The following is a 27604-nucleotide window of genomic DNA, read 5'->3' on the forward strand; positions in this document are numbered from 1 at the left end:
TGGGAACCCCAAACCAGCCCTGATGGCTCTGTCTGGCTCCAGTGCCAATGCATGTCTCTCCCCACACCCCCTCTAACCTAAAATTCTAATCATGTCTTCAGTGTCCACCTGGTTCTGATCTGCGAGACACTGGCCCGCCCAGGCTGGCCCTGGGTGAATATACACAGCAGACAGCTTGGGCAGTAAGAGACATCCCATTAGTGCTAGGGGCTTCCCTGGTGGCTCAGTGGTAAAGAATCCACCTTCCAGTGTAAGAGACTCAGGTTTGATCCCTGAGTGGGGAAGATCCCCTGGAGAAAGAGATGGCAACCCGCTCCAGTATTCTTACCTGGGAAATCCCATGGAAAGAGGAGCCTGGCGGGCTATGGGGTCACAGTCCATGGGGTCACAAAAGAGTAGCAACTAAACAACATCAACGTTAGCGCTATACTGTGCTTGCTGCTACATCTCTGGCTCCTATATGCTTGTCTTTCTGATCCTTACATAATTTTAAAAAGGTGGTGCCATTTTATGTGTCCCTGAACCTGGTAAGTGGCAGCCTTATCTATTTTGAGGAAGCAGTTGGGTAGAAATTGGCTGAACTGAAATTTCTTATCATGCAACTTCACAACACTGTCCTTGGTTTCTGGCTTTTGAGTAGTCTTCAAGAGACATATGAAGCAAAAAGGAATGAATTTCTGGGAGAACTTCAGAAGAAAGAAGAAGAGATGAGACAGATGTTTGTCATGAGAGTGAAGGAGAAAGAAGCTGAACTTAAAGAGGCGGAGAAAGAGGTGAGCCATCTGTCCTGCGTCCAGGGGAGGCACAGAGGAGGTAAACGCTTGCTACGTGTATTCTATCAGAGGAGTGGCCTACCAACCTGCCGTGAAGAGTAGGACGGCCAGTCTCATTCCTGTTTCACAGATGGGAACACTGAGTGTCCTAAAGATTAAGGGGTTTATGCAGTGACATACCAACTTAGTAGCAAAGCCAAGACGAAAGTTAAATCTTAGATCTCTAGGCCTGATCCCAAAGCCCTGTAGTTCCAGGCCAGGGTAACTGCTTCCTGGATTTCTTTAAAAAAAATTTTTTAAGCAGTATTTATTGCTTATATTACTTTTATTTTGAGAAGTTTCTTAAAACACAAATTAGAGCTTTTGGTCTTATCACTTATATCACTTTTGATATGGAAGTTCTTTCTAATAATTAAGCACACACACTAAATCATTACTACTTTAAAATAGTTTAAGCACACAAAATATGCCTAAAACTGCACAGATAAACGTATATTTGATTATATAAACATATATGCCCCTATTATTTAAATTAAACCAAGAACTTAATTTAGTTGCCATTAGATTAATGTAGTGTGGAAGCTTTTAAGATCACTTAATTAAATGTAAATGTATCCTTTTTATTTGCACTTGTTTCTTGTACATAATACCCTAAATATACTGCTAAATGTGTGCTTCAGTTCAGTTCAGTCACTCAGTCGTGTCCGACTCTTTGCGACCCCATGAATCACAGCATGCCAGGCCTCCCTGTCCATCACCAACTCCTGGAGTTCACTCAGACTCACACCTATCGAGTCAGTGATGCCATTCAGCCATCTCATCCTCTGTCATCCGCTTCTCCTCCTGCCCCTAATCCCTCCCAGCATCAGAGTCTTTTCCAATGAGTCAACTCTTCACATGAGGTGGCCAAAGTACTGGAGTTTCAGCTTTAGCATCATTCCTTCCAAAGAAGTCCCAGGGCTGATCTCCTTTAGAATGGACTGGTTGGATCTCCTGGCAGTCCAAGGGACTCTCGAGTCTTCTCCAACACCACAGTTCAAAAGCATCAATTCTTCGGCGCTCAGCCCTCTTCACAGTCCAACTCTCACATCCATACATGACTGCTGGATAGTATATTGTAAAATAAATAACAGTGAACATTTTCAGATATACGAATTATTTCACATGGTGATGAGTAGTAATTTGTTTTCATCTTAAGTAATATTTTCATTACAGTAAGAGTTTTCACAGAGTTCACAATGAAGGAATCAATTCTTCTCAGAGCCAATTCTTTAGCTGATATAGCTTAATGAATATTACTCATTTTCTCCTGTTACAAGATAAACTGAGATACATTAAAATTTATAAGAGTCTTTTTGCATGGACATCAATTGGAATCGGGCCCCGTGGATTTCTGAGTAACACTTATCCCACTGAGAGAAAGACATAGGCTTGCCTTGATAGTAGATAATGAAAAACCTAGAGTTTACTTAAATAGCTAAGTCCTCAACATAGTTTTGCTGCAGAGAAAGGAAAGTTGAGTCGTATTTGCTGTTGGCTTTAAGTATCAAGTGAATGCTGGGTAAAAAATCTAGAATCATTCAGTAAGGACGTTTCCCTCCGTTGCTCCTTCCCTTTCTCTTCCTGCCTCCCCACCCGTGCTTCTTCCCTGTCCCCCCATTTTTGTTTCTGCATTGTGATATTTTTCTAAATTTAGTTTGTCAAGGTTCAGAAATTTCTCTACATGCTCTTTTTATTTGAATAGTATGTATTCGTCTCTCTGTAGTCATTATGTAAGTCTCCAAGTAAACATGTATTATCTATTTTGCAAAGAACTACTCTTACCGTTAGGTGAGTTTCTTACTACGAGCATGGATGATTTTAATTTTCTTCTTTATGCTTCTTACAATGAATATGGATTTTATTCTCCGAAAACCTGCACGGAGATTTCTCTTAGTCCTAAGGGATCCAAGTCTCAGTAGAGCACAGGGCTGCACAGCGTGCTCTTCACACCTCTGCCTGGCTCAGCCCTGGATCCAGATCCCCCCTGGGAACTGGACCGTAGGCAGCACCACGTGTGTGTTTCTGAACAGACACAAGCAGCCTTAGACCAGCCAGCATCCCTCCCTCAAGCTTGTTCTCCTCCTCTCCTTTTCAGCTCCACGAGAAATTCGACCTCCTCAAGCGGACACACCAAGAAGAGAAGAAGAAGGTGGAAGACAAGAAGAAGGAGCTGGAGGAGGAGGTGAACAATTTCCAGAAGAAGAAGGCAGCCGCCCAGTTGCTCCAATCCCAGGCCCAACAGTCTGGGGCCCAGCAAACCAAGAAAGACAAGGATAAGAAAAAGTAAGCGGGTGTCACCCCCACACAGCGGGGTCTCTAACAGTTTATTCCTCTTGCATGTCTCTACTTTTCCCATTTGCAGACTGGAAACTGGTCTGTTACCAGAAAGATAAAAGCGAGTATTTTCTCTACAGTGCAGGGGAGACGATAAAGGTTTTTAAAGTATTTCTAAAGGGTACACAAACACTCATGTCTAAAACTTGACCACACGATCAAGCAAGCAGAACTGGAGCCAGCTGTCGTCTCCAGTAGCATCTTCTGCACCAACACTAGGACTCTCGAGAAGACAGTGTATTTCTCTTCACTACTCTCTGGAGACAATCCTCCTGGCTCTTGATGAAAGAGCATCCTAAAATTATGATTGTTAGAATTATTTTTCTATTCTCTCTTGTAAGGCTTGAGAAGCCAGTCATTGACCATCTTGTTCCCCAGATGAAAGATTCAGAAGAACTGCCAGTGGCCACTAGTTTTCCTCTGAACAAGATGATGAATTGTTTTATTGTGAAAATGAAATCAAAATGCCCATCCTATTAAGACACTTCCACCAGCTCTCAAGACATACCTGTATCCACACACACAAAGAAATGTTTTTCTTAAATATAGCCTTGATTTAATGGGCCAGGGGGTCATACTCTGCTCAAGTTGTCACTCCCTATGACATTCCAAGAGCAGTGGCCTGAAGCCAGTGGGAGATTTGGGCCTGCCTTGAAATTCTCCTGTAATTTGACGCTTTATGGCAAATCACCTGAAAGGCTCGAGGGTGCCATTTTACGACAATTACTGTTGGTCTGACAGTAAGCACAGAGGTCAGTAAGTTACCTGAGAAGAAAACCTTAGTGGCAGCCAGGTGGTGAGCCCATGGGTGCCACCCTCTTTGTTTAATACATGACCCTCTGAGGGCAGCGAGGAGACAAGTCAGAGCATGTTTCAGGATTCTTGCTCTCCACCCTCAGATGCTAAGGTGCCAGGGGAGAGGCTGACAACTAAGTAAACACTAAAAATGTTGGTACCGGAGCAGGCAGAAAATTACGTTCTTAGATGTAATACAGCAGACACGCGGGAGCCTGCGTGGTCATCAAGTCTGATCCGTGGACAGTGAGCACAGTAGTGAGGTGTTCACTTCATCTCCGTCAATGTGCAGACCTGCCCCCGCAAGGAATAGTGTTATGTTGTCTGGTAGAAACCAACATGCGCTGCTCCAGTGATGTGCAGAGAGAGTTTGCAATTCTCCTCTGCAGACCTTGACTTTCCAAGCTCTGAGCCAGCAAGCAATGTGTGAAGGGAGTAGGGGAGCAAGCAGATTTTCTAAGCAATAGAAGGTAGTCAGTGTAGGTGAGCTGTGGTGTTAAATGGGGTTGGTACAGACCCAAGCGATCGAAGGACTCCAGGGGCTGAAAATTGAGTCATGCTGGATTAATTCTGAGTGACAACTGCCTAGATTATAATCCAGTTGAAGAACGTGCTTTGTAGTAGCTCTATACGTTGGGGGCAGTGTCGGTCACTAATGGTGACGATCCCCATGCAGAGTCAGAGATTAGTGATTCCTTTAGGGAAGACACAACGAAAGCCATTTGGCATCATACCCTTGTTGATCCAAACCAACCCAGGATAAAAATAGGTTTTGTGTGGGTGTGTGTGTGTGTACACATCTATAGGCATGAATGAAATAGAAAAAAGCTGCTGAGTCATGGTTTAGGAAACCCAAAGTCAAGTTTTCTTACCCTGAAGCACAAAGTGCATAAAGGTACACGTTTTAGGACTAAACATGTTTATAAAAGACCAGCAATGTTCCGAGGATATCTCATTTATACTGGATGTGCCTTTAAGCAATAAATATTCTAAGAGCTGATCAGCATCGTGCCTCCATTTTCAACAGTCTCTCTAATAACAAACTTCTCCATGTAAGGAGGTTTTTCTTATCCTTTAGAACGTTTTAGGTTATTTTCTTCCCAGCCTTGGGCCTTAGCGATGTATAATGCTTAATCAAGTTTATGTGAAGTGTGTGTGAATTCTATTTCAGCCTTATTTATACATTCTCAGTTATTATTAATGGAGGTAGACTTAATTTGGTGCACAAGAGTCACCAGATTTTGTGCTTGACAACAGCACGAACTTTTTGGTAACTTCGTCTAGGCACTTAAGCTCACTTTCCCATTTGAACAGTGAAAGCAATTGCCAGTTGGAGGCCAGAAGTGGAAAAGTGGGAAAAAAAAAACATCACTTCTCTTACTGCCAGTGGAGAGTTTTGGTTAGAGAGGACCACAGACAGACAGTGACCAGGGTAACGAGAACAGTACTTTGAAAATACATGGGAGGCTCTTTTCTCCTTGTGTAGCTGGAGGAGGAGCATGGGAGCTGTTCAAGGGAGAAAATTTAAAGAGATGCGTGTTCATTCACCTGCTATGCTTCCACCTCAGAGCTTAACCAAGTTTTTCTAATAGTTTGAAATTCTTTGTTTTTTTTCTATTCTAATGACACGCTCCCTCTTTAACATAGGTAAGGCTTTGTACTTTCTCCTTGACCTGTAGTGGCATGAGAGCGTATAACATGTCCTAAGATTACAGACAAGGTAGAACTAACCCTGGTACTGCCTTTAACTGGACCCCACCTCCTGCCACCAAGTCACTTTCCTTGCTTGCGGCTACACCTCAGTGGTGGGAGTGCCCAAGGGTAAGTTGTTCAGTAGATAGTGTTCATCTTTTCTGAAAACTTTGCCAGCTGGCAGTTTGGGGGTTTAAAGACGCATCCATTCCAAAAAGAAAGTTTTAAAATCTCATTTTAAAACTATACCTGGCATCTGATAATGACAGTTTACAGAATCATCCACTCATTTTTTTTTCTTTTTTAAAACATATTTTGATTCTTGCTAAGGAATGAAGTTGCATGTTTTGGATTTGCCTAAAATTAGACGTGTGGATCTTGAACTTGGCGTTGCTTTATACCTAAGAGGGGGAAGGCTCCTGGCATTGCTATAGCTATAACCATATAATGATTGTCCTTTTCTTTCCCCTCCCAAATAGATCAGTAGCATGTCCTCCATCCACTATATTCCAACCGCCAGATTATTTGTTCGAAGACATTTATTGAATATTTATTTATTCTCTGACTCTAGCAGCTCAGAAATGAAATTTTCAGCTCCTATTCAGTAATGCTGTGATGCCCAAATCTAACAGATCCTGGTTTTGTGTTATTTGAGAAAATGAAAAATCAAACCACAAATCTTTCCAGTAGAACATGTAATGGTTTCAAGAAGTCACTCGTGAATTCCGAATGACCTGCAAATGGAAACTAACCATGTGTTCTTTAATTCAGTATTAAAATTTTGCTTTTGCTTGTCATGTAGTATATAGCTTACTCAAATTTTTGGTTTTAATTTCTGTCGATTCCATAATCATTGCATGAGCATTCACCATCACCGAATGCTGGTGCTGGCGCTCCTAATTTTCCTTCTTTTAATTTATTATTATTTCTAACTTTTTTGTTTTGTTTTTTAACTTGCAGTGCAAGCTTCACATAAAGCCTGGCAAGCCAAGGATGGTCCGCATTCACCTGCTTTTGCAGTAATATTGTATCTCTGCCATCTGTGTCCTTTTATTTTGTTTTATTTTTATTTTTTTCCCTTCCCCAGACACCATATAACTATTAACTCATTTTGCTGAATGTTGTTGGGTGGTGGAAAATGATAGAACAAGGGAGTCACAGCAAAAGCTATGTGCAGTGGGACTTTGTTTCTGGAAACGCAAATGACTTGCCGTTTATGCCTGTTCAGAGTGGTGGCGGCAAGCATGCCTGTCCTGTGACTTGTGTGTTGCTTGGGACCAAGGGAAGGAGGCTAAATTCCTCCATGTATGTCTGACAGGAAAACTTCTCACCACCTCAGCAGCTGAACTGTAAACCTGAATAACCCTGACAACTTGCTTTTCTTGATTATTCATCTCCATGATGGAAAGGCTCTGAACACCTTCTGATTCTTCTCCTCACCTGCCCCAAACCAAGGTAGCTTTGTATGTAGGCAGAACAGTGGGTAAGCTTTACCTTTTACCCTTGCATGGATTTTTTTTTATTATTACTTTAATAACATTATTTGGCCTGGATCGTGGATCTGTTCAGACTGGTTTGTCTCCTCTTATAGCTTTAAAAACATGTCTGAACCCCTGTCTTAAGTCCTAGCCAAGTTGGACTGTGATAAGAAAACAGTGATTATATTTACTTGTGTCGGGGCAGCCTTGGCCCTCTCACTGATAGCCCTTTCCAAGGCTGATCATACAACGTTCTTAGTAGAAGGGTCTTCTGCTAAGATTAATGGGCTTTTTGCAACCTGTTTGCTACTGACAATACCCCATCTTTTCATAAACGCACCTAAATCTGCTCTCAGTAGGGTGAGGGCCTAATGACTGACTCCAGGGTATCAGTGCTTTGAGTAACATTTTTCAATAATTCCAAGGAGAAATTTTCCATAAATATTTAAAATAGAAAATTTGTTATAAACTGTATCATCATGCAGCACAAGTTTGAGGAGACTTTGTCATTTTAAGATAGAAATGAGAAGGGACATAACACAAACCCATGAGTTAAGAAAGCAGAAATCCAACTTCACATCCCAATTTCCTTGCATATTTTGATATTTGGCCAAAAGAGGGATGAAGGAATAGAACATCTAGTCTTTCAAATCCAGTTGTCTTGAAGGAATGGCCTCACCAAGACTCACTCAACATGCCGTCTATGTTTAAGACCCATTGCCCCATCAACAAGAATTAGGAATTAGTCACATTTCAGGACATAGACTACATATGCCAGATTTGTATGGAAAGGAGCATACCTAATTTCTTTTCTATACTTTTCCTTCTTGAGGCTTATCCTTTCAGTTTCTTAGTTATCCCCCCTCCCCCCAATAAAAACAAAACACTCCCAGCTTCTCTCTGACTCCATAGTCTCCAACTTCTTACTTGAAAGAATAACATTTCTTATGAATCTGACCCTTCACCCCTGCATTTTCCTTTTGGCCCTCCCTAGTCATCCATTAGATGGACTTCCCTAGTGGCTCAGATGGTAAATGACCTGTAATGCAGGAGACCCAAGTTCAATCCCTGGGTTGGGAAGATCGCCTGGAGAAGCGTCTTCATTAAGTCATACATTAAGTAAATAGAACACAGATACACACTTTTTTTTTTAATTTAAATAGTAAGTCTCTAGTTGATTTCAGTAAATTTTTCAACCTTCTCTTTATCCTCAACGACACTCTTAGGGAAAGAAGGAATGGGCTTCCATGAACTGATTACGCTTAATTAGGCAAAGCAAGGAGTCCGTTTTCATGGAAGCTCAAACTAAGCTGGGATAGAAACTGCAAACCAGAAGCAGCAATAGAGGTATAAAGACAGGCTTTAGAAGCTCCTGGATCAGTGTTTCTGCTTTTGTTTTTGAATGATTCTAGTCTGAAGCTAGCTGTGCAGCAGCCAAACATCAGGTGGCATGCTGATTCTAACCATGGGCTGAACTTGCTCAGACGCTGTGCACCAGACAGAAGCTTGAATACTAGTGCTGTGTGCTTGTTCCAACCATTGCTTGTGTGCGCATTTTTGTGCCTTGTAACAGGAAATACACTTCTAAATCCTAAGAATGCATCCCTTGAAAATGACCATTTTACATGCATCGCTAAAGCCTTTTTAAAGTGAGCCCAACCGCGAAAGGCATCCAGCTGACTTTTTGATTCCAAGATTGTTGATTGATTTTTTTTCCCCCATTAAATTTTTCACAGAAAAACAAATCATGGAGAGTCAGGGAATAAAAAGTCAAAAGAAACATATAAAAGCTTTTTTTTTTTTTTTAAACTGCGTTGCTTCTCAACTTTTTTCTGCCCCTGCTCCCCGGCCCTGTTTGGTTTGTTATTGCTGCCCTCTCTTCTTTCTGTATCTGTGCCTTTTTTCACAGTAGTCCTTGGCTCTGCACGGAGTAAATGATACCCTCAAATCTAATTGGATGTGCTTTCGCCTTTGCATGTAAGTACAGTAGTAAGAAACCTTTGAGATCTTTTTGGCTTTTTAAAGAAACAAATGGGATAGGTGGAATTATTTCTTTTTTTTTTCCCTGGATGGGGGTAGGGAGGTATTGGTTTGAGTAGCCTTTCTTTTTTTTTTAAAGAAAGAAACCTATATTTTAAATGGCTCACATTTATCTCTTTTTCACAAGAAACACAGAGATTTGACTTTTCCTTGGTGTCAGTGTGGAAGTCAGAAATTATCAGTCCCAGTCTGTGTTCTACATAGCATTGTGGGTTCGTTGGATATTATAGAAGGTCCTTGGTTCTTTTTTTGTTGTTATTTTTGGTTGTGCCATGTGATCTGCAGGACTTCAGTTCCCTGACCAGGGACTGAATCTGAGTCCTCAGCAATGAGAGTGTGAAGTCTTAACCACTGGACCCCCAGGGAAGTCCCAGAGGGTCCTTGGTTCTGACTGTGTAAGTAAAGCTAGAATGAGAAACTATTACTTTCCACTAGAGAAAAACGAGAAAGTTTTTTTCATGTTACACTGCCTTTATGACTGCTTAGTGTTTTGGTGATCCTGGTTTACTGATCTTTCCCTTGTGCTAACTACTACCAGGGATCACTTTTTTTTTTTTTTTCCCTCCACCAAGACAGCTCTTGCTGGCCCTTCCCCAGATCTTTTGTTCAACCATTATGACCATGCTTTTGCTTCTTCTGGACTTTAGATACCTATAACGGTTTCAAGAAGGATGTGATGGAAAAGCACTTATGAGAATTTATGGGCAGTTGAGAGACTAGCTTTTCCCAGCTTAGGCTCTTTATTAATTGGTGAAGGTTTTGTCCAGAAAGGACACCTCAACCAGGGGAACATTTAACATAATGCTGGGCACAGGTTACTCATCTTCCTTCTCTGCTTTGTGATCTCACCAGCAATAACACCTCATATCTTGTGCACCTCAAACAGACTTGGTTTCCTCACTTTCTTGACATATCCATCAGTGTTTCATAATACAGACTGTTGAATCAGGTTTTCGGCTGTTACCAACTCATTTCATACTGTCTCTGTGTGGTCCGACCAAAACTGTGCATTGAGATCTCTTTGCTTTGCCATTCACAAGTGTCTGAAGTTGTCAAGTCTCAACTTCCAGAAGTCTTGGTTCCATTGACAGGATACATATGTGATGACTCTTTAGGGGGAATTGATGACGTACAAAGTCTAGATTGTATGTAGGTATGAAGGGAATTTTTTAAATAAATGGAAGATTAAGCTGTGAACAGCATTAGAACTTTGTCTATTCCTTAATTTTAAAATATGCTGATATGCCTTAAACTGTAGTTGTAGATCATTGTCATTTTGCTGTTGGAAAATAACCAATGTGTTTTAAAAACTGTTGTGTAATCTCCTTTCAGTGTTAATGCAGAATTGTCATATATGTACACTGCATGTTAGACACTTGTCTTTTTTAAAAAACTAAAACAATTGTATTGGTGTGAAGAATATCATTTTTTTCAAGTATGAAAGTAATCCCGTAGCAAACTTGCTTAGTCATTTGGTGTCTGTGGAGGTAGGAGCGTGGTGGACAGGTAATCTATGCATATCACTAGTGCCAAGAACATAAAGTGGGGGAAAATATATTTTTACCCAAACATTGTGTGCCCTTTTGTGAGTTCTTTTTAGTCACTGTTTGATATACAAATGTACACGTTTATAACACTGGATAAAAGAAATAGGGATGGAAGTGTCTCATGCTTTCCTGCTTTGTCTGGACTTCAAATGCTACCATCTGGGCAGCACCAGCTCCTCCAAGACGCTTGCCACGTGGTGTTCTGTACTTCATACACCGTCTCTGCCACCCTTTGTCCCCCATTTCTGTCCCCTTCTACCCTGATGAGCACCCCACTGCCCCAGCCGAGGCAGCCTCTTCTTCCTCGGCCTCTGGTGCTAGCTCTACTGCTGTTGCTCCCACCTCGACTGATCATCCCTTTACTGACACACCACTGTTCTTTCAGTTTGTTGTAGAGAAGCTCCTTTTTTTTTTTTTAAAGCCTTTTAAGAATCAACTTTGAATCTGAACCTTTCTTTTTTCTCTTCTGTAGCTTCTTCTTTATGTAACCATCCTGTTGACAAGCCCCACTCTCTCCTAATGGACATAGAGCATTAGAAGAGCAGGAGCTGTCTGTTCACACGTGTTGGGGAAGAGTTACCTCATTTCCACCATCGCCTCCTGTTTTTTTAAAGTCTGGGTCAAATATTGCACTGCTGTTTGTATTTGTCAATGTCTGTTTACAAACCACTGCCCGTAGTGGTTACTAAAATGACTTATCGTCACCAAAAACAGTAATACTTAATAAGACTCCTTAAAAGGAAATTGAGTGAAACAGAGAACTTGGGCCAAAACCCAAAGTAGCCATGTGTTGGGATCTTGCTTAGCTGTCACGTTCTTGAAGCTGCTGACCCAAGAACTCACTGACTGAAGACAGCATGGACCCTAGTCTGAGGGTCCACAAACTCGATCTCATGTAAACTCCAGACCTCTGTCCCATGAGCAAGCTTCTGAACAGTCCCATCAGGACCCTCAAGCATCCATCAGGTCTAAGATTGGGGCAAGTTTTCCTTCCTCTTGGTAGCTTGATGGGTTGTTCTGAAGTTTGGGGTATTTTTCTAAACATTTGATATTGCATGAACAAAGATGGCTGCAAGTTTTAAATCTGGAGTGTTCTATTGATACAATATTTTTATTTTTCAGCTGATCGACTGCCTCTTGAGAGAGAGAAGTGGGCATCCTTCCTTTAAATTCAGGAACCACTGTTGTTTTATTTGACTCTTTCTGTTACCTGCATCCTATATATAAGTTTTTGGGGTTTGGGATTCTGTTTTGGAAAAAAAATTTTTTTTTCTACTTAGCCAGTTTGTTTTTATGTAAAGGTTATTCAGACTTAGTTTTGGTATCAAAATTATGCCAATTTTAAGCTCAAGGAGAAAGTGACATTTAAGCCACAGAATTGTGTTTAAGATGCTCTCATCTCAAATACAGCAACAAATCCTGGTGCTGTCACTGGGATTTTGACCTGCAAGTCTTAATCATGTTTAAAATGTGCCAGTGTTGGGTAGGTGATTTTTCTGCCTCTGGGACTCAATTTATATTTAAAGGTACGTTAAAATAACTTTCTGGCCCATCCTTGCCTTTTTATTTATTGTGAAGCTCTTCTTTACCACATGTCCAGAGTTTTTGTGTCCTGGACCATGGAAACAAACCCCCAAGTACATATCCTGTCCCAGACAACAGGAGCGTTGTTAACAATGGTTCTCATCCACGTTTGCCAGTCAGCCAGGTGGCTTTCTCCACTCTGTTTGCCAAAGGAGGGAAAAAAAATGCTGAAAATCACTTAAAGTACACCCACATGCAAACACACACTTCTGGCTGTTGAGTCAGTGATTTCTAATGCTGACTCATTTGTGATGGGCTGGATTCAGGGGTAGGTTATTTTGTTAGCAGTCACCTCTTAGGGACAATTTTTGGAGTCAAGGTGCAATTTCCAAATTCATTTCTATTTTACGCATGAACATGCAATTTGCTAACTTTTCATTTCTTATCAATAGTTTCTGCTTATTTCCATCATTTTTTAGCCCCATAGCAGTTGGAGAAGGAGATGGCAACCCACTCCAGTGTTCTTGCCTGGAGAATCCCAGGGATGGCAGAGCCTGGTGGGCTGCCGTCTATGGGGTCACACACAGTCGGACACGACTGAAGTGACTTAGCAGCAGCAGCAGCAGATGGATATTGGTGGCACGAGTGGCCCCCCCCCCCCCCCCGCTTTATTTAAGAATGGTAAACATATGCTTTGGTTGAAAGGTGAAATGATGAAGCAACAGTGCCTGCCTCTTGAATCATTTGATTCCTGGAAAGAGGTTATTTAGTCTAATTGGATAAGCATACTGGCAAGAGGCTTCCTTTACTTAGACACTGTTATTAAATGTTATTAAAATCAAGTTCATCTGAGCCATTAAATAGTTAAAATATGAGTTGAGAGCCATCCCCTCCATATTACACTATAATCTGCAAGGATAGAAATCTGCTAAGATGTGATCAGTGGTTTGACGGATGGATGGGTGGGTATCAACTCATTAACTGATGCTACAGCATGACATACTATCAGTCTTGTAAGTTGAACACAGACATCCTATTGTGTGAAACCACTGTGATTACTAAGCACAATAATTGGATTTATTTTTAAGCTCCTTTTAATATTTTAATATCAACTTTACCCTGTCGCTCATTTTGAAAACAAAGTTTGTGTCAGATTGCAAAGACATTTTTTGAGCAATATTTAAAACTCAAATTAGGCAGTATTTTTGTCCTTAAGTAGAGAAATGTGTAATCTATTACTGCTGTTCCCCTTTTAGGCCTCAGGCTAGAGAAGTGTAATGGTGACATCTTCGTGGGAGGGGTGAGGGAACTGGCTGTTCCATCCAGGCTGGTTTCTGTTCAGTTATCTAGACAGAGTGGGTAATGGACAGCACAGGTCAAGCACACAGCTAACCTCCATTTTACTTCAGGTGGTTCTTTTTCTCAAGTGTTGATAAAACTGGTAGGTTCTCAAGTTCTCTTGGCTGACTAACTAAGAGAGATGAAAAATAAACATTACTCGCTTGTCCCAAGCTAGAGACTGTTGAAAAGCAGAGAGAACTGAACCAGCTGAACCTATTTTGATTGATAACAGGCTTTTTTTTCATAGTCTTTAAAAAAAAAAACAAAAAACAAACCTTGCTTCAGCTACAGACTCTGCCTTATTGCTGAAAGTGTATCCTAGATGATCTCTTTGAGATTGGCACAGAACATGTATAAGGGAGAAACCTGATCTTCTGAATTAGTATGCACTGAGCTGAGTGACAAAATTAGGTCATCATACCGGTATGCTCGATTGTACTTTTTCCCATCAACTGTACCTAAACTTCCTTCTTAGTCATTCTGACTTTTCTGCTTATCATTGTCCCATAAGGGTAAACAGTTCTGGATATCTGAAAAACTAAGGAAATAATTTTCACTGTACTTAAATGACAGTTCTATGCAAAACCTTTTGCTTTGCAGATGACTGCCATCTTTCCACCGTGGAGACTGTTGGCAATATGGCTCACTTTGAAGATCCTTGCATTTGAATCCTTAAGACTATGGTGTTTAGTCCTTGTGACTGACTAGACCAGTCTCTAGCCAACACGCAGCACCCTCAGGGCTGAATGTGTTCATATGAAAAGACTAATTGCAAGCCTGGGCATCTGCTCACCTCCTTTTCCAATCTTCCTATTCTGACAGGTAGCTGTAAATGAATGAGATCTTTTGGTTATTAGTGGAACATTGTAGGAGGTACAGATGAAGATTTCATGTCTTCCTCAGATCAGTTATTTGCAGTACTGTGAGCTGAAGTGGCCTGTCAGTCCACTACGGAAACTTTCTTGGCACCAAAGAAAAGCTTTTTTCTTGGCAAATTATGGGACCAAGAGGCATGAAGCTATTACTTTAAGGTTGGTTCCTGTCAAAAAAAAATTTTGTGTGTGTGTATGAAGGGGGGAGGATACAGAATAGTGTTCTACAAACTGCTTAACCATGCCCTGCACAGGGCTTTTAGAACGTTGAAGAGGTGTAGCTCTAGCTCTCCTTGCTCTTTCTTTATATCCATCCGTCTTCCCATTCTTTCCTCTCCTCAAATACTTTTATACTACACTAGGCCAACATTAGGCACTGGGGATGTAGCCACACACTGTGAATTGCATGTCTCTGTATACCTCATACAGCAAACTCTGGGAGTAAGAGGTAAGCCCTTTCTGGGCTTAACTGCAAGAGATAGTATTCTGAAAAGGAAAACACACTCCTGATTGCTTTTCAGTAGTTTTAAGTTCACTGGCCTACTGTTGTGTAACATAGTAAGGTCAAAAGTTTTGACACTGGTCTGCCATGAAACTCATACTTTGAGTTGAGAGAAATGGGAGAGGTTCAGCCTCCTAGAACCTGGAAAACCTAGAGTTGTGTGCTGTCTTTAAACTTATCTGGTAAGATGTTCTTTACCTCTTACGACAGCTGTTCGATGATCCATAGGTAGCAGAGAGAGAGGTATGTCTCTGTACTACACATGGGAATTACATCATGCAAACCACTGCAGAAGGTCCCTGACTTAATATGATTTGACTTCGTGATGCTCTGAGTGATATACATTAAGAAGAAACTGTAGTTCTGGATTTGGATCTTGTCTTGGGCTAGCCATATGCAGTACGGATACTCATTTTGCTGGGCAGTAGCAGCAGGCGATGGCACCCCACTCCAGTACTCTTGCCTGAAAAACCCCATGGATGGAGGAGCCTGGTGGGCTGCAGTCCATGGGGTCACTAAGAGTCGGACACGACTGAGCGACTTCACTTTCACTTTTCATTTTCACATTGGAGAAGGAAATGGCAACCCACTCCAGTACCCTTGCCTGGAGAATCCCAGGAATGGAGGAGTCTGTTGGGCTGCCATCTATGGGCTCGCACAGAGTCAGACATGACTGAAGCGACTTAGCAGCAGCAGTAGCAAGCTGCAGCTCCTAGTTAGCCATGCTACTCATGAAAGGAAACAGCTGATAGACTTATAACCATTGTTTTCCACTTAAGCACAGGATTCAAGAAATTCCATAGGATATCTGATTCCTGTGTTGTAGAACAGGCTTTGTGTTAAATGGATTCAGCCCAACTGGAGGTTAATGTTAAGTGTATTGAGTACTTGAGGCGGACTATGTTCATAAGCTATGGTGTTTAGCAGATTAGGTGCACTAAATGGATTTTGATTTAAGGATATTTTCAACTTATGAGTTTATCAAGATGTAACTCTTATAGAGGAAGGTCTGTAAACTTACTAATACGGTGAGGGGAAGCTGTCATTTTAACTCCTTGTTCCTAGCTTTACCACGTTTAAGCCTATACTTCCATCTTCTGTCCTATGATCAGTCAAATCCAACTGAAAATGAAAGCATCAAGCTTTTGGGACTTTATTTTCAAGTATTCCCAAACATATTTCTAGGGTGCAGGACCAAACAACTTAACCGAATATTAGGATCTTTAATTTTTAGAATGTTTTGGTTGTTGTTGAGACATACTTAGCCACATAAGTCCCAACATGGCAGATCTTGGTAATTTCCCATCAGTCCCACGTGTACAGGCCTCCCATGGCTTGTGATGTGAACTTATAGCTGCACATGAGGCTGATGTTTAGCAACAAGAGGTGAGGGCTTAAACTGCTCATTCCCTCAGTAAGCCCAGTTTCTCCTGAAACTTAAAAAGATGGTTTTTTCTAAAAGCACCATCTAGTGGCCAAAGCTCAAAATACTAATAGGCTTAGGAGACATTCTCCTGTTAAAAGCTTATAGACTAATTTCAATAATTTGAGTCTTTAAAACTTAGTTACATGTTAGATGAAACTTCATATCGCAAAGCTTTATATTTGATATGTCAGAAGCTGAACCTTGTTAAAAATTCCTGGCCATGTGGCCTTGGACGGTTCTCTAATCCTCAACCTGCTGTGTCCTAGGATAGTTGTGAAGGCACTGGCCAGTTATCTCCCTTTCCAGTTGAAAACTACAACCTACCTTAAGGCTCCCCAGGATGATGGCCGAGCATCAGTGGCTTTAGTCACATTGTGCTGTTCTGGGCAGTAATGCTCAAGAGCAACTTACTTTCTTGTTTCAAGAATTTCAAATGAGTAAAACCCAGGTAGGTAGAAAATAGGGAGCATATATATATATATGCTATACATGTTTCTCCTATGTTCTAACAACATAGGAGAAAATAAAGAATACTTCGGGGGCAGATACCAATGTCTTAGCTCTCGACAGTAGGAATGTAGGCTCAGATTCTCATCAGCTTCGCCAAGCGAGGAGCTATATTACAGCTGCTTTCAGAGCCAAAGGTACAGGGTCAGGGACATTTTTGACAAATCAGAATTAGAATTAGTCTTTTTAACTGGCATTTGAGAGTACTCTTCCTTTCCCAGCCCTCCCCTCCACACTAAGACATCTATAGGGGAAAAAGAAATTCAGTTCTTCAGATAAGCAACTTAACACCAATCCTGCAAAAGACAATGAAGTAAATCACCTGGCTTTTCCCAGTATGAGCTTCAAGAGCTAGAGCATGCACATTCACTTCTGTTGGAGGATTAGAGAGTAACTTACTAGAATTAAAGTAATTTATCCCATCACGTTTATTCCTTTGCTTTTGCAGATCCTTCATGGAATAACAAGTTTTCTAACCACCAAGAGGTACCAGGCAATTGTGATTCCCCAAAGCTCAAGTTTCCAGATATTGGAAGAGAATTGTGTGATGCTAAAATTTAAGTACTGTGGATAAGGCAATGGCACCCCACTCCAGTACTCTTGCCTGGAAAATCCCATGGATGGAGGAGCCTAGAGGGCTGCCATCCATGGGGTCGCGAAGAGTCAGACACGACTGAGCGACTTCACTTTCACTTTTCACTTTCATGCATTGGAGAAGGAAATGGCAACCCACTCCAGTGTTCTTGCCTGGAGAATCCCAGGGACAGCAGAGCCTGGTGGCCTGCTGTCTATGGGGTCACACAGAGTCGGACACGACTGACGCGACTTAGCAGCAGCAGCAGCCTCATCTATGGAGCCTGGTGGGCTGCCGTCTATGGGGCCGCACAGAGTCAGACACAACTGAAGCGACTTAGCAGCAGCATAGGCTAATGAGAATAGTTTCCAGTAAAACAGGATCTAACAGTAGGAACATTCCTAATGAGAAGTTCCTCACTGTTCAAGCATGTTTTGCTTTTTTTCTGCCTTAATCCACAAGTTCAGGTCCCAGAAAACCAAAGTTCTGGAAGAGCTCGTGGTAGCTCAGGTCTCCGGGATGGTGGCAGGGACATAAAACTGAAAGGGTGCATGCTCAGGAGGGTCTGGTCTCCCAAGGACTATCATTTAATTGATATATGGGTTAAATAAGCTTTGAGGCATGAGCCCTGGCAGCCCAACCATTGCAATCCAATTTCCCATGAAAACAATACCTTTTCCCCCAAACTGATTTACCATCAATTAAGGAAATATTCTATCTGTAGATTTCTACGTAACAAAAATACTCTTGTTAAGTGGAGGAAGAGATGGAGGGATTAAATGCCATTTTTAAAATGATGAACATGTGTAGTTATAGACTTCTTGAAGCTCCCAAAACTGAGGTGAATTCAGAAACAGAACCAGATGACTGCTAGGATAGGTGGGATTTTTTTTTTTTTTTTAATGTGTATTTGCAAAGTCAGCCTCATGCTATCTTCACTCCCTGTACTTTGATGTCAGGAGACATTTCCCCCTTGATTGGACTCTAGCAGGTAGCCAACCCTACCACAAGAATTTAAAAGTCAAATGCAGACTGGAGAATACTTGTGCTCTGCTAAACCAGAGCAAAATCAGTGGGTTAAAAATGATGGGTTATCAAGACATGGGAAATGCCTGCCCTCCCAGTTCCTTAAACTAAGAATTTACTGTTTGGAAGGTCACAGTCCACCAGTTAGAAAATATTAGAAAGGAAAAATTATGTCAAACCCTAAACTCAGTCACATTTAATCCCCCATTTATGTTTTATTTTCTGCAAGCATATTAGTATTTTTATCTTCTATAGTTGAAATAGCAGTGCTTAACCAATCAAGAATTTGTACCTCTTCACAAGCAGAAAAAAAAGATAAAAAGGTTAAGGACAACATTTATTGCTACCAGTGGCTTTTATCATCAGTACATGGTTCTGACTGCAATACCTTCTTCAGACTGCACAGGGAGCTCAGAATCCAGAAGTCATTAAGAGAAATACAGGTAGGCTGGGGAGGCAGGGGGTTAACTGATCAAAAAATACAAGTAGGCTGGGGAGGCAGGGGGATTAACTGATCAAGAAATACAGGTAGGTTGGGGAGGCAGGGGGTTAACTGATCAAGAAAAATCCTAATGGCTTAACATAAAACTAGGGTACTGAATTCAGTTAATATTAATACATGTTACAGATCCCAATCACAGAGCTGCCCCAACATCTAGAGTCTCTCTTGCTGATTATAAATGAGTGAACTGAGCAGTTTAAAATACCTAACTTTAGCTGTTACATGTTTCTTTAGTGAGCACCTGGATATAGTCTTTATCACAAATTTTTATACAAATGTCAAAAATCCTTTCAACAAACCTAAGAGTGTCTTAATCACATGCCACTTTTAAGCTTCAATTTAAGATAAAGAAAAACTGAAAATAATTTTATTTCCAAACTCTAGAAATTGAAAGGAGACAAAAATCAACAATGGTAACAGGAGTCCTTTTTACCACCTGATTCATATGGGGCAATTTTGAAGTACCTTTTCCAGATTAATTTGAATTTGAATCATGGATTAAACATGGCTGTCACACTGAAATAATCTGTTCACTAAATTGCTAAAAATAAACTTTGAGGGTTTTCCTCATCAGCGGAAGTCAGGCCATAGATCAACATGCATAAAATTCATTTAGTATTCAAAGAAGCAAGCAAAAGCAAGAGGAAAATTAAAATCAGGATTCTGGGAAAAGGTTTGCTAGCTAGGAATTTTGGAATTAAAAAAAACACAATGAGTTTCTGACACAAGGCAATCTACACATTACATTTTAGCAGAGAAAAGGGTAGAACTGACAAATACTACAAAAGAATTTTTTTGACCTTAATTTTAGACTTTTTTTTTTGGTCTTTAAGTGCTTAAATATTGTTGAATTATATATAATTAGTCATACAAATCAACTGGGTTTTTTCCTCTGGCTCATTTCAAATCAGCCTGAAAAGATATATACCTTACATAGCCTATCCTGGTTTTCCATGCTCCCAACCCCAGAGTTGTCTACCTTAGTTTGCACTTGAAGGATACTGTTGCAGCTACATGACAGAAACAGGCTGCAGAGGTGGACAAGGAGAAGCCTGTCCCTCTTGCCGTGATAAATCAGTGCCACACACAGAACCCACACTTTCTGAAGCGTTATCTTCATTATAGAGCCGTTTGATCCCATCGTAGAAGTCGTCCACTTCCATTTCCTCCACTTTGCGTTTGGCAGAGGTATACTTGCACCCATTGGCAGCTGGGAGATGGTGGCAGAAGGCTGCTGGACCTCTGACTGGCACTTCTGGTTTGCTGTTGTCCTTGGAGAAGTCTGGGCCTGGGACAGAGGAGGGGTGTAATCTGAACACTCCTCTGTCACAGGTCACCAGGGTGTGCTTGACGGGACGGTAGACATAAACGGAATTTAGAGGCAGGGAAGACTGCAGAGTAGAAAGGTGATGTGCCACAAGCTCCCGACAGTGGATCAGCTGGGAGCTATCCATCTGAGCCAGGCGAGAAAAAAGAAAGAATCAGTGGAGGTGGCTCTGTCATTTCTGCTAGCCACTTTTTCTCCTCATGCCCCCTGGCCCCCAAGGCTTCTCTCCTCACATCTTTGACTTCCAATTCACCTAATTCCTCCAGCCTAACCCATCATTTTTAGAATGTGTGTCCAGATCTGTATTTATAATATAAACCACTTTGGAACTTGAATTCTGTATTTGCAATTATATGCTGGACATCTTCATGAAAATAGAAATTATTCTTTTTTTCACTGATACATATCCAACATCTGCTTTTTGTTCAGGCTATCGCCCCTGTCCAGAAGGCCTTTCACCTCACCCTCTTTGCCTCCTCCAACCTCTTTAGTGAAGACCAACATACAGACAATTATATTAATATATATACTCCCTTATATATATATTATAAAGATACATATTATATATGTGTGTCTATATACACAGACAGACACACATATACATACACTTGCTTTTGGCTTTAATAGTAAACAATCTGCCTGCAGTGCGGAAGACTCAGGTTCAATCTCTGGGCCAAGAAGATCCCCTGGAGAAGGAAATGGCAACCCACTCCAGTATTCTTGCCTGGAGAATCCCATGGACAGAGGAGCCAGGTGGGCTACAGTTCATGGGGTCACAAAGAGTCAGTCACAATTAAGTGACTAACACATTCAATGTATAGATAAACAAAATCCATTAAGAATTTAGAGAAGCAGCCAGAGGCAAGAAAAAATTTAAATAAGGGACGGGGAAGGCTGTCTGGCTAAGAATTTTTGAACAACTTGTTTTTTTTAAAACAGTAAATGAGAACCTTTGACAAGTTGTATTTCTGTAGCAAATAGCAGGCTTGAGAGCACTAGCAAAAAACATTTTTGCTAAGATTTTTGTTTAATTAGGAAGTTTCACTTACTCCTTATCCTTCAGGATAATTCAGGTATCAGTCCTTTTTGAAGCCACCCCTGACTTCCCTTTTTCCTCCCAAACCCCACATCCCAGGATCATCTGTTTTTGTATCAACCTGCCACCAGGGAAGCCCATTAGAATAATCTATTTAACCATTTATGCTTTTCTACTACAGACTATAAGATCCCAAGAGGTAGCCACTGTATCATATTCATTTTTATTTCTTAAGTTTCTAGCACCAATGACTACATGGAAGGCCTTCAAAATCTTGTGAGAGTCTAATTATAGTCTCTTTCTGCCTTACTTTCCCTACAATTATACCTTTAGTCGAAATCCCTATACAACACAAATTTAAATTAATTCCTCTATTTAATTCCTCAGCACCCCAAGTGCCTACCAGAAATAATCTAACTTCTTTAGTTTGGTATTAAGAAGGCTCTCCACAATCTGACCCAACCTTCATTTCCTGTCTTGTGTGAGCTGTGTGCTCAGTCATGTCCCGACTCTTTGCAACTCCATGGGCTGTAGCCCCCAGGCCTCTGTCTATGGAACTTTTCAGGCAAGAATACTGGAGTGGGCTGCCATTTTCTTTTCCAGGGTATCTTCCTGACTCAAGGATTGAACCTGAGTCTCCCGCACTGGCAGGCATATTCTTTACCTGGGAAGGCTTTCCAGTCTTATTTCCTCTTGCTGTGCTGCTAAGTCGCTTCAGTCCTGTCTGACTGTGCGACCCCTTAGACGGCAGCCCACCAGGCTCCCCCGTCCCTGGGATTCTCCAGGCAAGAACACTGGAGTGGGTTGCCATCTCCTTCTCCAATGCGTGAAAGTGAAGTCGCTCAGTCGTGTCCGACTCCTAGCGACCCCCTGGACTGCAGCCCACCAGGCTCCTCCGTCCATGGGATTTTCCAGGCAAGAGTACTGGAGTGGGTTACCATTGCCTTCTCCATATTTCCTCCTAAAATATCCCAATTTGTGCTCTGTCAAACAAACATGCTCTCTACTCTGCACAAATCTTGCCCTTTCTTACTTTACCCTTGCTCATCCTCATATTGAAACTGTATTATATATTCCTTCCAGGTCTGGCTAACTGCCACCACCTCCAGGAAGTCTATCTTGACTAACTACCAGCAATCACTTTCCAGGCTTATGTATTCTATATATAGGTATCTTTGGACATTTCTCAACCAATTCTTATTCATACCTAAAAACCCCTGTAGCACACAGTATGACTTTGCAACACCACAGAGAAAGGAAAATAACATGCTCTGCAAGAACATATTTGGTGACAAAATTTTTTATCTCTAAATATACTCCTTGCTGGAACTTCCCCTGCAGTCTAGTGTTAAGACTCCACCTTCCAATGCAGGGGGTGACAGTTCAGTCCCTGGGTGCGGAACTAAGGTCCCACATGCCACAGGGTGGTGTGGCCAAAAATTTTTTAAATAATCATAAAATGCATTAAAATAAACTCATTACCTGTTACCAAGCAAAGTATACAAAGATGAAAGGCTAGTGTTAGTCATCATGTACAAATGTAACAGTGTCTGAAATTATCAGAAACTATATATGAAAATGACCATTTTTCATCTATTTTGTTCACCAATTTTCCCCCTAGTTTGAAAGGCTCTAGCTAACACCCTAACAGGCAAGATATTATTAACTAGTATTAGAATTTGTTTTCCTCTCTTAAAACAAAAAAAGTTACATAATAACTTTCAAGATTATAACTGTAGGCTAAGGCTTATGATGTCCCAGGGATGTGAAACAAGCTAAGCCATGCTAAAAACAGTGGAATGGGACTTTCCTGGTGGTCCAGTGGCTAAAAAGACTCTGCTCCCAATGCAGGAAAAGCCTGGGTTCGACCCTTGGTGAAGGAAGTAGATCCCACGTGCTGCAAATAAGACCTACTGCGGCCAGATTAAAAAACAAAGACAGTGAAACAAATCACACAGGAGAGGGACGGGGCTTCAGGGTTCTTGAAGGCACCTGGTTCTCTAGGCCAGGACCCCACTTCTTCAAATAGCCTCCAAAAGAGAGGTAGCAGAGAAAAAGGAACTGGGACATGGAAAGAAGACTACAGTGTAAAAAAAATTATTTCTAAAAAGTAAGTACCCGGTTTATTATGTTGTTCTTCAACAAATGAATGACACTTAATGGCCTAGAAAAGTAGAAATATCACAAATATGCTAATGCCTTAGTCACTGGGCATAGTATCACAGAAGAAGCCGGAAGAAAAACATGTTTTTCAAGTAAAAAGACTGTCACTAAAATCTTTCTCTGTGGAAGAAGTAAGTAAATAGGGAGTTATATTTAGTGAGGACTGGCAGAAAACAGGGCTAGAAAGACACTGAAGGTTTTGCAAACTAATACCACCTAATGAATCTTCGCAAGGTGGTGCAGTGGTAAAGAATCTGCCTGCCCATGCAGGAAACACAAGAGGCAGGTTTGATCCCTGGGTGGGGAAGATCCCTTGGAGTAGGAAATGGCAACTTCAGTACTTCAGTACTGCCTCGAAAGTTCCATGGACAGAGGAGCTTGGCAGGCTATATCCAGGGGGTCAGAAAGCGCTGGACACGACTGAACACGAAAGCACACACAGACCATCTAATGATGGTCTACCCAAGCTAAATCCTCTGTCCAAAATAATTCATCAACATAAATTCCTTCTATTGCAACCTGAGTTTGTTCTAAGAAAATAATATGGCCCTTGCTGAGATACAGTGGAGGAAACAAAACAAGCATATATACTGGTATTACTGCAACTTTAGACACCAGACAAGTTCTCTAATGAAACGCACAGACTGATTTAAAATGAACATGTTCTAGTTGCACAGTGTCAAGAGAACATTTATTGTTATTTTTCAAGATGACCATCTCCCTCAATTCAAATACGGTAACTATTTTAAAGTACCCCTTGCTAGAAAAACAAACAGAACTGTAATTCAGCTTACCAAGGAGGTGAGGCAAATAGCCTTGAACATTTACAGAGCAGACATCTGAACAGGTTACTGATGGGAAAAGGGGGATTGGAATAGCACGATGTAACTGATTCAGATGGACCCATTAGGTTCAGTGGATAGCATAAAGCCCTGAAAACACCTAGTGCCATAAGGAGTCAGACTCAAGGCACCTTCAAGGATTAGAAGACCCTGGTGGTGAAGGTCTGCTTCTTGAACTCCATACTCTTACACACCACCACAGAGGTAAACTTATACTTTGACTAGGGACCTTGGTTAGGGACAGGAAGTTAAAGTCGCTCAGTCGCATCCGACTCTTTGCGATCCCATGGACTGTAGCCCGCCAGGCTCCTCTGTCCATGGGATTCTCCAGGCAAGAATACTGGAGTGGGTTGCCATTTCCTTCTCCAAGGGATCTTCCCAACCCAAGGATCGAACCCAGGTCTCCTGCATTGCAGGCAGATCCTTTATCGCTTTACGGACAGGAAGACCACCACGCTAATCTGGGGAAGATTTAACATCCTGAGATAATCAAGGCAGACTGCATCAATCAGAAAGAGGAGAACATGAGTACAGGCACAGAAACAGAGCAATGAGAGGAGTAAGAAGAAAGAGGGTTAGCCAGCTCAGAATGATGACCAAAAGGCAGCACAAGAGGTAAGAGGGGTGGTGATGAGGCAGTAGAGTGGGGGTGAGGGGACCAGAAGAGACAAGAGAAAGCTTGCCTTTCAAACCAGGAAACACTCCCTGTACTTTGTCTGAAGTCCAGAGGGAACACAGGCAGAGCTGGTGACAATGGGGCCCCTCACAGCATGGATGCCTGTGATGGATCAACAGCAGTCCTCTTAAACCACAACACTGGGAAACACATCAGTAGTAGTTCCGGCACCATCTTACCAATCTGATGTAAGAACTTCCTATTCAACAACCAGAAATCCAGGAGGAGTGTCTGATATTGCTATGGCTTTGTCACAGGTCTAATTACAAAGATACTAGACCTGGTGTTCCTATGTGAACAGAGGTGAACTTAGCAAAGATAACTGAGTCTTAAAGAACAAGGAGCCACTCATATTTGGGCCTGGAGAAGGCAATGACTACCCACTCCAGTAGTGTTGCCTGGAGAATCCCAGGGACAGAGGAGCCTGGCGGGCTACAGTCCATGTGGCTGCCAAGAGTTGGAGACAACTGAGCAACTAAGCACAGATTTGGGCCACTAGGATTTCAGAGAATTGCAAAGACCGAGTCTCAAACTCTCTGAAGTTTTGTGATCTTAGTGTTTTTAACTGTCTTCCTCATTATAACTTGACTACTACATGGAGCAGACTTTTTTTGGAATCACTGTATCCCCAATGCCTTGACCATAGATTTCTCAATAAATGTAACATAACAATATACATATATAAGAAAATGGAACAGTGGTTTTCAGACCATGTCCAAACAGCTTATGAAAGAGAGAGGCCATATTGAATAGGACTGCATCTGATAGGCTTCTGCCCCAAACACATATTACAAAGTAATACTTTATTACTTAGGATTTGGGGATTGTGCGTGTATAAGATTTGGGGGGAGGTGGGTTGAGGAAGAGTTCTATTTCTAAAGAAAACTCTGAAAACCACTGGACTACAATCTTCAAAATTTTTACGGTATGGATAAAGCACTGGGTTTTTTCCAGTTTTCTTTACTACTAAGTTTTGTGTGTGTCTGAGAAAGTCCCAAGTTCTCTAGGCTGCAGCTATAAAATAAAGAGTTGAATGATCTGATTTTTAAGAAGGTTCCTTCAAATTCCAAGCTTATAATAATACCTGGGGAGAACGGTTTTGGTGAACACTTTCTTTAGCACCAGAAGACTTACAATAGAGAATAAGCAGATTCTCTTGTGTTCTTCAATAAAGAACAAGCCATCAAAGCTACAGAATATACATGCTATTTACAATATTCTTATTTATGGTTCAAAGCTTGTCCTTTCTCAGTGCTAGTAACTCTTCATATAGCAAATTTTCTCTGCACTAACTTGGAAACAGGCACAGAGACAAAGTCATGGAGGCATTTAGAGATATGTCCTTCATTCCAATAAAGATGAAAAATGTAGGAGGTTCTCTTAATGTCCCTTCCCCCACTTCCACAGTCTAATGTAAATGATTAACATTCAACTTCCTTTTCCAACATTCAAGGTAGGCAAAGTAAGTGCTCTGTGTCACACTATTCCCTTAAGTGGTAGTTTTTGATGTTAGTTTCTAAAAATTCTCACTAAATAGCAACTATCTCCCACGGTTTATTTTCATTATAGCATTATTTCAATTAAAAAAAAAAAACATTTCTCAATTATTTCAATCTAACAAATGCCAAGTAAAAGAAGGTATCTCCTTGTATGGAGAAAAAGCCTGTATTACACTAACATCATGTGTCCCAGGGAAGGAAAAGAAGCTGGGCTATGCTAAAACAGAATAAAACACATCTAAGAGGAATATAGCTCTAGTTGATATATTGCTCTATTATCATCGTTCTTTTTATGAAAAGACAGCCCTTCTCTGCTCACAAACTAAAGCATGAAATTCTCAGAGCTGAGAGGCTGCCCTGAAGTATATTTTATATGTCTGCTAACTTTTTTTTTTGGTCTGTTAGCTTTTATGGCTTGTATCTATCAACTGTAACTGTCCTACAAAATACCAAATTCAAGTATTATTCTCATTTTTCTTTTATAGAATTCTTTAATAAGTTTTATCAGCTCAAAGATTGCAGCTGTTTGCTGAAGTTGGTTTTTATATTACATAATGTTTTTAAGCTCAGAATTTAGCAGTCTCTTCTCTAAATAAAATTTAATAAAACAAATCAGAATAACCACTGCCAAATGAGAATAAACAGGGACATATAAAAGGGAAAGTAGGCTCGTAAGTCTTATTTGGACTCATTTGGTTAAGGGGTATCGTTTGCAGCAGATCTAAACTCATAGGTTCCATTTAGTGCCATGAACAGAACCAGTAAGCATCCTCTCCAAATAGTTGCTAACAGAGTAACCATTACTAACTTTTCATTTGAATTTCAAATTTTCATTTGAATGAGAATTTTCTCCACTAAATTTTTAGTTTTTATATAGATAGTTGATAAAAATTTAACCAACCTCAAACATTTTATATCAATTTGCAGATAAAGCTAATCCCCAATCTTAGGCAACTACTTCAGAAAGTCCTGGAACTTCAGGAATATACTTTCTATTTGCCAAATACTTCCTTCTCTAGCCAACAATAAATTATCTGCTTGTCTAAAAAGCAACTTCTTACAGTTTATGTTTTTGCCTTATCTTTT

General features: G+C 41.0%; 2 protein-coding genes across 15 annotated transcripts in view; one reads left to right on the top strand and one right to left on the bottom strand.

Annotated features, from left to right (window-relative positions):
* The window catches only part of SEPTIN11 (septin 11), a 106222-nt gene extending 88573 nt beyond the window's left edge, over positions 1-17649 (top strand). Inside the window, exons 8-12 of one of the 13 annotated variants that reach the window (XR_005720545.1) lie at positions 641-773; positions 2911-3098; positions 14167-14388; positions 14470-14597; positions 17322-17518. Coding sequence is in view for 11 of the 13 variants with exons in the window: in XM_040237145.1 (XP_040093079.1) it covers positions 641-773; positions 2911-3098; positions 6955-6982 (349 nt within the window). In the remaining 2 variants the exon portion in view is untranslated. Of the gene's footprint in view, positions 1-640; positions 774-2910; positions 3099-6596; positions 8257-9023; positions 10724-11173; positions 12242-14166; positions 14598-17321 lie in introns of those variants that run through there. The other 12 variants (XR_005720544.1, XM_040237147.1, XM_040237148.1 and 9 more) reach the window with 12 other exon arrangements.
* A 1142-nt stretch (positions 17650-18791) lies between these two features.
* The window catches only part of CCNI (cyclin I), a 35094-nt gene continuing 26281 nt past the window's right edge, over positions 18792-27604 (bottom strand). For both annotated transcript variants that reach the window (XM_040237157.1, XM_040237158.1), the window contains one exon: positions 18792-20429. In XM_040237157.1, coding sequence (XP_040093091.1) covers positions 19986-20429 — 444 coding nt within the window. In that variant the 3' untranslated portion in view covers positions 18792-19985. The remainder of the gene's footprint in view (positions 20430-27604) is intronic.

This window comes from Oryx dammah, unplaced genomic scaffold (genome assembly GCF_014754425.2).
Source record: "Oryx dammah isolate SB20612 unplaced genomic scaffold, SCBI_Odam_1.1 HiC_scaffold_3, whole genome shotgun sequence".
In the NCBI taxonomy this organism is placed as follows: Eukaryota; Metazoa; Chordata; class Mammalia; order Artiodactyla; family Bovidae; genus Oryx; species Oryx dammah.